The 12,377-nt window shown below is 45.4% G+C and overlaps 1 protein-coding gene across 1 annotated transcript; it reads left to right on the plus strand.

Moving 5' to 3' along the window:
• The first annotated feature begins 1,980 nt into the window (after window positions 1-1,980).
• Window positions 1,981-12,020, plus strand: Fam124b (family with sequence similarity 124 member B). The gene is made up of 2 exons (XM_070015968.1): window positions 1,981-3,091; window positions 8,763-12,020. The coding sequence occupies exons 1-2, from the start codon at window positions 2,369-2,371 to the stop codon at window positions 9,354-9,356; spliced, it is 1,317 nt and encodes a 438-aa protein (XP_069872069.1). The 5' UTR covers window positions 1,981-2,368; the 3' UTR covers window positions 9,357-12,020.
• The last annotated feature ends 357 nt before the right edge of the window (window positions 12,021-12,377 follow it).

The following is a 12,377-nucleotide window of genomic DNA, read 5'->3' on the forward strand; positions in this document are numbered from 1 at the left end:
AAATGTAGTTCATTATGGAGCACAGCTGAGAAGCCACTGTAAGGGGTGGAAGGGGTTGACTGAGTACAGTCAGCAACAGCCAGTGCCAGTGTTTTGTGTTGTTCCTGAGAACAGAACTGCAAAGACAGACAGGCAGAGGGATAATGGCCCCCTAACTCCACTTTCTTGGCAATTTGGCTATCAGTGGGTTAAAGCAGGCTTTGATCCTGACAGAAATGAGGAGAACGTGCGTTTTCTCCACTTGGATGCAAGGTGGAACCATACCACCAAGAAGCCAAACCATTTCCTAGGAAGAGGACAAGCACTTGCCTTCTACATGATGTCGTGTGTGAATGTTTTTCTCTTGGGGTTTAAACTTCTTGGCTCTTCTAGTTGTCAGAACTATTTCTGCTATTTCCAGAATTTCCAAACCCTGGTTTTGTCTGAAGTGACTCACTGGAGTCAGCTCTCTGCGTGGTTTACACTGAGGAGAAGACATGATTGCCTTCAAATGCCAGCATGCGACAGGAATTAAGGTGGTTTTTATTTTTTTCCTGCTGAAATTCCTTAAAAAAACACCATCATGAATTTTTGAAAGATAAAGCAAAAGGAATTAACCATTGAATCATGCATGGCAATTAAAAAGCAATTCATCTGTTATAACCATATATTTATGTATTTTGTTCAGAGAAATTGCATCAATTCTAAGGAGAATTACATTTAGGATAATATGGGTGACTGCCCACAGAATTTTCTAAGTGCAGCTGTCAGAATAGCAAATAATTTTGGTTTGCTGGCCCTGGGCTCTGTCCCTCAGCCTCTCTGTGTTCTAAGCTAGCTAGTGTTCTACCACTTGAGCCACAGAGTCACCTCTGGCTTTTTCTGAGTAGTTCATTGGAGGTAAGAGTCTCACAGACTTTCTTGCCCAAGCTAGCTTTGAACTGTGATCCTCAGATCTCAACCTCCTGAGTAGCTAGGATTACAGGCATGAGCCAGGAGCCTGGCTTGGAATTGCTAGTTAGAACGCACTGAATGATTGGGTTCAAGCTTGGCAACCACTTATTGAAGTTTATTCAGTGCATAGTGACTAGCAAAGGTGAAGCAAAAGCAACTAGATGTTGCTCTGTCATTCTTTTCTTACCCTCGGGAAACCTAAGTTGGGACTTCCTTGCTCAGAGGGGCAGTACAACATAAGAGTCCCTCAGGCTCTGGGTTCAAATACTCCTTTAGCTACTCTTTTACTGTGAGATCTTGGGACTTAACTTCTCTACGTCCTAATTCCCTTGTCAATAACCTCTTCATAGGTTTGTTGGATGATTATGTCCATTTGTGTAAGTGTTTTAGAACAGTTTAGGATCATGTGGTAGATTCTCAGGAGGTATAAATATTATCAACGCAACTCACCCTTCTCAAGAATTTGCAGGACTGGCAGGCCAGGGGCTCATGCCTATAATCCTAGCTACACAGGAGGCTGAGATCAGAGGACTATGGTTCAAAGTCAGCCCAGGGTAGAAAAATCTCAGATATTCTTATGTCCAATGAACCAGCCAAAAGCCAGACGTACAGGTGTGGCTTCAGTGATAGAGTTTGAGTTCAAATCCCACAAGAAAAAAAGAAAGAAAGAAAGAAAGAAAGAAAGAAAGAAAGAAAGAAAGAAAGAAAGAAAAAGAATATGCCTGAAGTGCATAGACAATAGCTTAGTTTCATAATCTCTTTTTTTTAAATACACTTAAACATGCTTCATTCCTTAGAGCCAGCAATTTTCAGTGGAGCCGAAATTATTTAGATAAAATATCTTTTCTTCTTGCTGTAGCCTAAACGGCTCAAAAGAACAACATGAGACGAAAGGGGGCTGGGGGGACGTGTGTGGGGAAGGGTTTGGAGCAGTCTGGCGCTCCACGGCCTGTCGGGCCACGGGAAGCACCAGGGAAGGTAGCTAGGAAATCAAAGCTCATTGTGCGTCCATCAGATGCTTGTCTGCTCCACCAAACAGATGGCTATCAGCCGCCCACAGCCCACTCCTGTTCCTCTCTCCGCCTGGTCATTTCCTTTAGGGAGCCTGGCTGTAAGAACCACCCCATGCTTCTCAGGATGATAGGTTTTTAGGTCAAACAGAAACCCTGGGGAATGCCTACAAACAGCCAAACAAGCAGTTCCATTCTGCCCGGGCTGGATGACGTGTTAGCCCCTCTGGTGCGCACAGCCGGAGCTGTGGAGCTCAGACTTGTGTGACGTTCCCTTCCTCAGCCAGGTTCCAGCCTCCCGTGGCCTGGGGATCTGGGCTCAGCTGTTGCAGCTGAAGCTACAGGGTTCAGAGAGACGCCCCCACCCCCCAAGCCAGGGGTCCCCACTCCCCAGACCCTCTGGGAAGCCTCGGCCCTGGCCCACCATGGAGGAGACACAGGAGCCTCCGGCCATGACTGTCCATCTCCTTGCTGACGCTGGCCACGGCTGGCTTCTTCAGCAGGCTCTGGACCAGCTCCTGGATCACATCTGCCCAGAGGTGCGTCTCTTCCAGGTGTCGGAGCGGGTCCGGCCGGTGAAGTACTATGGAAAGAGCCATCCCCGGCGCTGTGAGTTCCCAGGGATGTGCGTGTGGCTCTTCCTGGACGAACGCCTGGGCCAGGAGCGTCTGTACCACGTTCTGGACTCCCTGCAGCGCGCGCCCTGGCGGTGTCTCCCAGCCCAGGGCCGGCCCTGCCCTTACCTCCCTGCCAAGCAGGAGATCTACAGCCTGGACAGCCAGATGCCCACGTGGAGCGTGAGGCAGCGCCGGGACGGCCCCGAGATCCTCAGGATCACCCTGCACTGCGGGTTTGATAACTACGAGGACGCGGTCCGGCTCTACGGGATGATCTTGCAGAGCGAGGCCACCGTGCAGAAGAGCAGCGTCTGCTTCTTTGTGCTCTATGCCACCCCCAGCTTCGCTCTGCAGCTCTCCCTGAAGCAACTGCCCCCCGGAACCTCGGTGGACCCCCAAGAGTCATCGGTGCTGCAGTTCAGGGTTCAAGAGATCGGCCAGCTGGTCCCTCTGCTGCCCAACCCCTGTGCGCCCATCAGCCGCACCCGCTGGCGGACCCAGGACTACGATGGCCACACGATTCTGCTGCAGGTATGTCTTTGTGACTTAACAGTGTCGTTTGTGCAGGCACTTGGAACTGTGGGAGCTTGTGGTGGGGGGTCCTGGGGCTTGAACTCAGGGCCTGGGTGCTGTGTCCCATAGCTATTTACGCTCAAGGTTGGTGGTGCTCTACCACTTGAGTCACCCTTCTACTCCCAGCTTTTTGGTGGTTAAGTGGAGAGGTGAATCTCATCGACTTTCCTGCCTGGGCTGGTGTTTAACAGTGACCCTCAGATCTCAACCTGTTGAATAGCTGGGATTACAGGTGTAATTCACTGTGTGATTGAATATCTAACCAGGTCTTGTGGATGGATGTCAATCCTGGTTACATTTTGGAAGTCCCAGGGAACTTTCGCACTTTTCCACACACAGCTGAACCTCCGATCAGTTAACCACAATCCTTTGAGGGAGACCCAGAGGGGTTTCAAATAATCGTGTCAGCATTGGCACTATTATAATATTAGTTGAGGGGCCCCGATCTGATTTAAAAACAAAACAAAACAAAACAACAACAACAAAACACCTCCTTGTGTACAATAAGAAAGTTCTGACTTGGTGAGTTTGAACCTGAAAAGCAGTTGGTAATCGAGTCAAATAATGCTCTCTCCTGAGATTGCTTTGAACACATCTGCCAACTATCCATATTTTGTCCAAGCCATGGTAAGAAGTATAATGAACTCTTCCCACCAGACCTAAGGAACTTTAATCTGTATTTGGGGAAAGTTGAGTTTGTAGTATTATCAACTTCATTTTTAAGCAACTCATATCACTGTCAATATTTTTTTTTTTTTGTCAGTCATGGGGCTTGAACTCTGGGCCTGGGCGCTGTCCCTCAGCTCTTCAGCTCAAGGCGAGCGCTCTACCACTTGAGCTACAGCGCCACTTCCGGTTTTCTGGTGGTTTATTGGAGATAGGAGTCTCTCGGTCTTTCCTGCCCGGGCTGGCTTTGAACCGCGATCCTCAGATCTCAGCCTCCTGAGTAGCTAGGATTACAGGCTTGAGCCACCAGCGCCCGGCTCACTGTCAATATTTTTAAATCACCAATCAAGTTAGATGGCTAGAACCCCTTAAAAAAATCTTGAAATTGTATTTCCTTTTGTCACCTTCAAAAGTTCCGTTGAAGTTCATTTCCCTGGGTGTGTGTGTTTAACTATGAGCGCTGCTTTGCACTGTCCCCTTGTGGGGTGGGAGGTGTCAACTGAGCTCTTACCAGTGGTATGACCTGGGCCTCAGTTTCCCTATCAGCTCAGGGCTGAGCTCTTTCATTAGATGACCACTGGCATCTTGCTAGAACAAAGGGGATTATCTACAGGAAGTGTTCTGACACAAAACACATCTTTAAGACAGGGCCCAGAACTCAGTTTCAATCATTGCAGCTCATCTTGTGCCCTATGTTAACATTATAAAATGAATAATTTTATTTAATCCTTATAAAACCTTACGATGTTCCTATGTCTTCCTATTTGCCAGATGAGAAATAGGTGTGCAGAGCTCAGTTACTTGTCTGAGTTAACAGTTAGAAAGTGTTTCTCAGGCCTGGAAGTCTATGTGGTTAACAATTGTAGGTCAGGTATGGTGACTCACACCTGTAATCCCAACTATGTGAGAGGTGGATGTAAGAAGAACACTGTCTAAGTCTGGCCCTGGGCAAAAGGGAGACCCTGTTTTAAAAGCAAAAAAGAAGGAAGGAAGGAAAGAAAGAAAGAAAGAAAAGAAAGAAAGAAAGGAAGGAAGGAAGGAAAGAAGGAAGGAAGGAAGAAAGAAGAGAGCTGGGGTGTGCCTCAAATGATTGTAACTCAAATGCTTGTCAAACAAGAGCAAGACTCTGATTTCAAACCCAGTACTGCAAAGACAGAGGGGGGCGGGGGAGAGATTGAAGGGGGAAGGAAGGAAGGAAGGAAGAAAATTTCAGTCCAGTCGGCTGTGTATGTGCATATAAATGTGTTCACAGTCGGCTGTATATGTGCATATAAATGTGTTCACAGTGTTAATAGGAAAATATCCCAAGAGAAATGATTAGAAACCCCCTTTTCAGTCTATCAGATAAAGTGATAGCAAGCTAAAAAGTAATGGCAAGCTGTCCTTCTTCAATTCTGTCTCAGTTAATAAAGCAAGACTCCTACTGATTCTGTTACATGACTTCAGAATTGTTTGCCTGTGGAAAAGGTGGATACACATCCTCTCCTTCAGATGTCTGTTATGTCTCCTTTCTAAGGCATCTGAGGTTTCTCCTTCAGTGTTAGTCTCCAGAGTCTAATGTCAACATCGTTAGCAAATAACAATGTAGTATGTGCGTGCGTGTGTGCATGTGCGTGTGTGCGTGTGTGTGTGTGTGTGTGTGTGTGTGTGTGCCTGTGTGTTTAAGCATTTGTGCAGCAGGAGGCATGACTTGATTTATTCCTTCTTTAAAGGATTCACCATGTTTCCTTCGCAATCACAGTCTACACCATTAGTTTCCTTGTAAAGTCAAGTCACATCTGGGGAGCGTTGGACAAAGGGAAAAACCCATGAGATGTACAAGAGCCCCATCCCCTAGGACGGCCCCCCCCAGGGTGGGCAGAGCTTTCCTTCATCCTCACCCCTGCCCCGCCCCCCTAGGCCCCTAAAAGTCTCCCCAAACATTTATGTTCTTCCCTGCTCTGAAGCTGGACCTCCATCCCCTCTCCTTGACATCTCTGTGTCTACGACGTTATGTTTTTGCCAAGAGAATGAGGGATCGTCATCTGGAAAATTCTTCCCTGTGTCGCCAAGCTCCTCCCCAGGCCACCCATCACTGGCTGAGCTGGCATGGCTCTCGCTTGCATGTCCTTCTCTCGTAACTGCCCTGTCTGCCATGGACTAATGGAGAGCCCTACAACACTCCTGAGAACAAGCTGTAACGTTCTGTCTTTACAAAAGAGGACCCACCTAAGCTTGTCGGATAAAAGGTTTTATTGCGATTTCTATGTGCATGCATATGAGGTACTTTGGCCAAATCCATGGCCTCTCTATTACCTTTACTTAAGACCCTCCCTTGCTCCCCCTCCTTTCAGAAAGTTTTGATGGTCTCATTGTGCCATTTTTATACCTATACATGACATACTTGGAACAAATTCATCCTCCATCACCTCTCCTTTGCACCCTCCTCTGCCCACGGTTTCCCCCCAAGTAGCCCCCCTTCTTACAATTATGTCATCCTATTGTTATTACTAGTATGATTACTGTTTGGTCTGCACAGGAGTGAAAGATGCACTATTTCTTCTTCTGAGTTTGGCTCATCTTGTTTGACATGATGATCTCCAGCTCCAGCCATTCTTCTCCGAATGACATGGCTGCATCTTCTTTCCTGCTGCATAATACTCGACTGAGTCTGAGCAATGTCTTCCTCATCCATTCACCAGATACTGGGCCGACTCTGCAGCCTGGTGATGGTAAAGAGCATCCCTATAAACATTCCATGTTTATAAACATGGATGTGCAGAGCTGTCTCTTGTGTGAGAGATCTATGCCCAAGAATAGCACCACAGGATCATATTGTAGTTATAGTTGCCATTTCTGGAGGAACCTCCATACTGGTCTCCATAGTGATCGCACTAACTTACATTCCTATCAACAATGCGTAAGGACTCGTTTTTTCTCCTGCATCCTTGCCGGCATTTGTTGTTGTTAGTTTTCTTGGTGATGACTGTTGTGACAGATGGGATGGAATCTGAGCGCCAATTTGATTCGCATTTCTTTTATGGCTAAGGGTGTCAAGCATTTGTTCAGATGCTTACTAACCATTTGAGAACTGTTGGTTCAATTCTTGTGCCCATTTATTAGTTGGATTATCGTTCTTTTGGTATTCAATATTTAGAGCTCATATTTTCTGAGTACTAATTTTTTGTGTGAGAAATAGCTTGAAAATATGTTTATCTTGTTCCTTGGCTTGTCTGTTCATTCTGCTAATTATTTTGTCTTTGCTTCAAAGAACTTTAAAGCAAATCCATTTGTCAATTATTCCTCCTATTTCCTGAGCTAATACATATGTGTGTGTGTGTGTGTGTGTGTCTGTGTGTCTGTCTGTCTGTCTCTCTGTCTCTCTGTCTATCTATCTACCTATCTATCTATCTATATTGATCGATCTGTCTTTTTTTTTCCAGTCCTGGGGCTTGAACTCTGGGCCTGGGCACTGTTCCTGAGCTTTTTGCTCAAGGCTAGTGCTCTACCACTTGAGCCACAGCCCTACTTCCAGCTTTTTCTCTGTATCTGGTACAGAGGAATTGAATCCAGGGCTTCATGCATGATAGGCAAGCACTCTACCACTAAGCCACATTCCTAGCCCTGTCTATTTATCTTATGATTAGTAATATGTATGTAGAGTCCTTCTGTACTGCATTTTTTTTTTTTTTGCCAGTTCTGGGGCTTGAACTCAGGGCCTGGGTACTGTCCCTGAGCTTCTTTGTGCTCAAGGCTAGCACTCTACCACTTGAGCCACAGCACCAATTCTGGCTTTGTCTGAGTATTTTATTGGAGATTAGAGTCTCACAGACTTTTCTGCCTGGGCTGGCTTTGAACTGTGATCCTTAGCTCTCAGCCTCCTGAGTAGCTAGGATTACAGGTGTGAGCCACAAGCATCCAGCTTTTCATTTCATTTTATTTTAATTTTATTAGGTATTGGGCCAGGCATAGATCCTGAATACCAAAATTTGTTCTGCAGACTGTTAACAAGATGGAGAAAACTATCTTTTCCAGAAATCTTCTGGGAGAATACAAGGGGTAGGGGCATGAAGCTCCGGAGTCTCAGGACAGAAGGTGTACCCATGAGCGCCACCCTCTGGAGGGAGCTGGAAGCTACCTGCAGGCTGGGAATTTTGCTGAATGAGCTGGATAATGTTGGAACCAAAGTAAAAATGCCTCTGATTAAAATACCGAGATTCTACAGCTACTTCTTTTTTTCTGCATCCTCAGCCTCTACTCTATACAAATGACACTCACAAATATATAAGGGATGGGCTGGGAAGGTGGCTCAGTGGTAGAGCGCTTGCCTTGCATGCATGAGGCCCTGGGTTCGATTCCTCAGCACCCCATAAGCAGAAAAAGCCAGAAGTGGCTCTGTGGCTCAAGTGGTAGAGCACTAGCCTTGAGCAGAAAAAGCTCAGGGACATTGCCCAGGCCCTGAGTTCAAGACCTACAACTGACCAAAAAAAAAAAAAAAAAACAAATATATAAGGGATATTTGTTTTTAGAAGATTCCAGATTACTGGTCTTGGAATGTCCACACATCTTAGAATAACGTAGGAGATATGGCATTATTTCAGCTTTGAAAGCTTAGATTCTTATTCCAGTCCTTAACTGTAACCTCACATCTAAGGCTTTAAGCTTTTTGTGCACTGGCAGTGTATCGTTTGTAGCAGTCAGCGAGGTCATCAAACAGTAGCGATGCACATCTTTTCATCGTGGTGGTGAGATCTCTCAGCAGACATGCAATTCCTGGAGTCTCGCCTTGTCCGCAAGTTAATGGAGGGAAATAAGCTGTGTGGAGTGGATGCTGATTGTATAATCAGATTGACCTGCCACCTCAGTTCATCTCACTACTGAGCCTGCCCCGGGTGTGGTATGGCCGGGGATGAGTAAGGCATTGGGTGATACTTGATTAACTTTTAAAGTAAGTTCCATTTCTTTCTCCTTTCCTGACTCATAGGTCCAGCTGAGTCCAGGCCCTAGTGTTGAGAATGGTGAACTTTCCTTTCTTGGCGCCCTGGGATCCAGGCTGGCCTCTGGGTGTGCACAGAGAACCATGGAATGGAGGACCCAGAGGAGCCGGAGCAGGAGATTCAAGGTGCGCTCTCTGGAGTTTCCAGAGCCCAGGGGCACCGCAGACAGCTCGGACGGCCCTTCGTGGAGGAGCCCGGGCCTGGCCTCCCAGGTGAGCAGCCCAGCCACGAGCAGCTGGCCGCACCTGCCTCCACACGTCCTCAAACCTGCATGGGGAACGAAGGACCTCGAGGAAGACGGCTTCCAGAAGCTCGAGGCAGAGACAGATGTAGACACAGGATTCACCATCATCAATCCGGAGCCTGTAGTGAACAGCTTGTCAAAGGACTTGGAAACCAGGCCGTCTCCATCTTGTCCAGAGGAAGCCACCTCCCTGAGTAAAGAAGCCCCGGATGGAAGAGTCTGCCCTTTGTCCCTTGCGGGCCCCAAGGAGCTTGGAACAAGGAAGATCATCTCCACGTGTTCCCATCGTCTGCCAATCCAGGGTGAAGAAAAAGAAGAAGAAGAATTCTTTATATAGCCTAAAACAAAGGCCTTTTCTATATTAGGTTGGATAGGGTGGGGACATGGAGCCTGAGTCCAGAATCTTCTTGTTCTGTGTAGGGCTATATGGCTTTCACTTCAAACGTTCAAAGCCCACAGATACTGAAGAGACCGCTGCCCTGGCCATAGGCAAACACAGCCAGGCACAGTGGCTGCATTTCCTGGGAACACGCGGACCCAGCCGCAAGTGTTGCGGTCAGCATCTGTCAGCATACGTGCACTGTATGCAGATGAGCTGATGCATTATATATCAGTGATTAGCATTTGTAATTTGGTCTTCATTTCCACTTGGCTTTGCAGAGTTTATCCCCTGGACAGCACGGACTACTTATTCTTCAGTGCTTTTTAATTTTTATGTGACCTCCTTTGGAAAGTAGGCCAGCCCTGTTCACCACGTCGCCTCCTGTGATTTCTGCCTTGAAATGTGCTTGCATCTGCAACAAATGGAAATTCAAAGTGTTTTGAAAATGATCAACAATGTTGGATTTTTTTTCTGTTTAATGAGCAGAAACATTGGCAGCCAGGAAATCAGGTTAACGTGCACGCTAGGCTCTCGAGTGTTGTGTTTCTATCTCCTGGATTGCATGCTCTTGACCAATCAGCAGGTCTTGCTACAAACCAAAAACAAAAAAAAAATCCCTAGCCTATGGGTAATGTGAGATCTGTGCTAGGCATGTTATGTGGATTGGACTGGCTGGGTAATGGCATAGGATCTGGATTCTTTTGACCCTATTTAAATACCGAAAGTCCTTTGCAATACTCGTCACTCATCCATTTATATTTATATATATTCACTTAATATTTTATGGAACACTTCTGCTTGAACAAGGTGTTTGTTGTATATATGGTAACTATATGTTCTGTGCCTATCCTGCCCATATAATACTTCCCTTCTTCCTTCCTTCCTTCCCTCCCTCCCTCTCTCCCTCCCTCCCTCCTTCCTTCCTTCCTTCCTTCCTTCCTCCCTCCTTCCTTCCTTCCTTCCTTCCTTCCTTCCTTCCTTCCTTCCTTCCTTCCTTCCTTCCTTCCTTCCTTCCTTCCTTCCCTCTCTCCTCCTGATCTTTTCCCTCCCCTTCTTTCCCTTCCTCCTTTTTCTTCTATCCTCTCCTCTCTTCCTTTTACTCTCCCCCTTCTTTTCTCCTTCCCTTCCTTTCTCCTTCCCTTCACCCTTTTCCTTTCCTTTCCTTCCTTCTTTCCTTTCCTTTCCCTTCCTCCCTTCCTTCCTTCCTTCCTTCCTTCCTTCCTCCTTCCTTCCTTTCTTCCCTCCTTCCTTCTTCTTTTTTTTCCTTTTTTTTTCTCAGTGCTAGTGATCAATTCCAAACCTCCAGAATTTTCACAAGTGCTCCATCACTGAGCCACCTGCCTAGACCTGAATATTTAGATCTGAATATTTGGATCTGAATATTTAGACCTGCTAAGACCTGAATATTTAGATCCAAAGATTTAGTCCAGGTCTGAAGACAGATCCTATAAAAGCAAGTGTAGGCTGGGCTTGTTCAGAAAGCTCATGGGAATGAGATTTCTTAGGGCTGAGGCAGGGGCTCCAGTGGTAGTGGGCCTGCCTAGCAAGATATACCCGAGCTCAGAACTTACACTGCTAAAGAAAAGAAAAAAGAGAATATTTTAAAATGGACAAAAATGAAGCTTCTGCATTGGTTTTCTTCTGTCCATAAAGAACAAGTATATTTCCATTTCTATTTTCTCTCTTCCAGATTAAAACTTGAGCTCAGAAAAATAGAATGAATAACTTAATTTTGATATAGTTTCCTATGACAGGGTTTACAAAATATCTTATTTCAGTTGGACTTTGAGTTGCCTGGAATTGTAGAGCTGGGGGGAAGTTTTAGCGTATCATTCTTACTTTTCCTTTTTACTGTTGTCTGAATGTCTTTCACACAATACCTGAGTGAGAATAACTAAATGGAAATCATAAAGAATATTGAGAAATTTGAGCAAGTACCTTATGAAATTGACTTGTAAAGTAAGACACTCTTAACATGACACCTACTCTATCCTATAGAATGCTAAATCCAAATTGCCATGTAATACTTTGGAAAGGACAGTGAACTGTGTGGGAAAGGCTGAGGTTTTGCATTTTGTACTCATGTGACTTTGAACATGCCAGGCTCCTCTGGAGACTGGGTACTGGAACAAAGGTCATTAGGAGAATCAAGGTGATACTCCTGAAACCTTGTAGATATTACTAAGCACTATAAATGTGGGAGAGAGTTTTTAGTGTTATTGTCTCAATTTATTATATATTGTATTAGCACTATAATTGGCCCTTCAGACCCACAGTTTAAAAATGTCATGAAGATGGTTTTCTTTTATAACTTTTCGGAGGATCAATGAAACAGTAAAACGATACATCCACCTCCCTAATTCTTTTTAGTACTTGTGCCATTGTTTATGTTCCTGTATCTCAGAGGAAGATTATGTGTAGCAAAGATCAAATACATCCTGAAACTGACTAAAAAAGATATGGAATAAGAATGAACTAGGAACTGATTTCATCCAGTTTATCAAATTAGGTTTCACTATAGTTATATTTTATTGCCTAAAATGTAAAATGTATCACCTGTTAAACCTGAGAGTCGCCTAATAATCAGAATATTTTATTTCTCTTTATAGGTATATTAAAATCAGCTGTATCGTAATTGATTAGCCACTTTCAACTTTATTAATAGTATTTTACACTTTTTTGCACGCATCATTTGGACATTGTTAAGCATGAACAGAATAATAATATTTGGAAGCTTGTGAAGGTATTCGTCAGCAGAAGTAGAGTGAGGGACATTAAGATTTGGGGTGACCAGGGTGAAGACTCAGAGATGGAGATTTACTTGATTCATGCCAGCAGGTGGTGCTGTTGCCCTAGCTTCCCATCTGCCCCTTGGTCTCTCCTACTCACCCATCCTCAGGGCCAATTCCAGTTACACAGGAAGAGGCATTGGTGGGAAAAGGCCTTTCTTCCCGCCCCAAACTCGGGGTTGGAGCC

This window comes from Dipodomys merriami, unplaced genomic scaffold (genome assembly GCF_024711535.1).
Source record: "Dipodomys merriami isolate MVZ:Mamm:240054 unplaced genomic scaffold, mDipMer1.0.p SCAF_1, whole genome shotgun sequence".
Taxonomy (NCBI): Eukaryota; Metazoa; Chordata; class Mammalia; order Rodentia; family Heteromyidae; genus Dipodomys; species Dipodomys merriami.

Coding starts and splice junctions, on each gene's coding strand:
- Fam124b (XM_070015968.1), top strand. CDS start 2,369: ATGGAGGAGACACAGGAGCCTCCGGCCATGACTGTCCATCTCCTTGCT. Junction 3,092..8,762: donor GCCACACGATTCTGCTGCAG/GTATGTCTTTGT, acceptor CCTGACTCATAG/GTCCAGCTGAGTCCAGGCCC.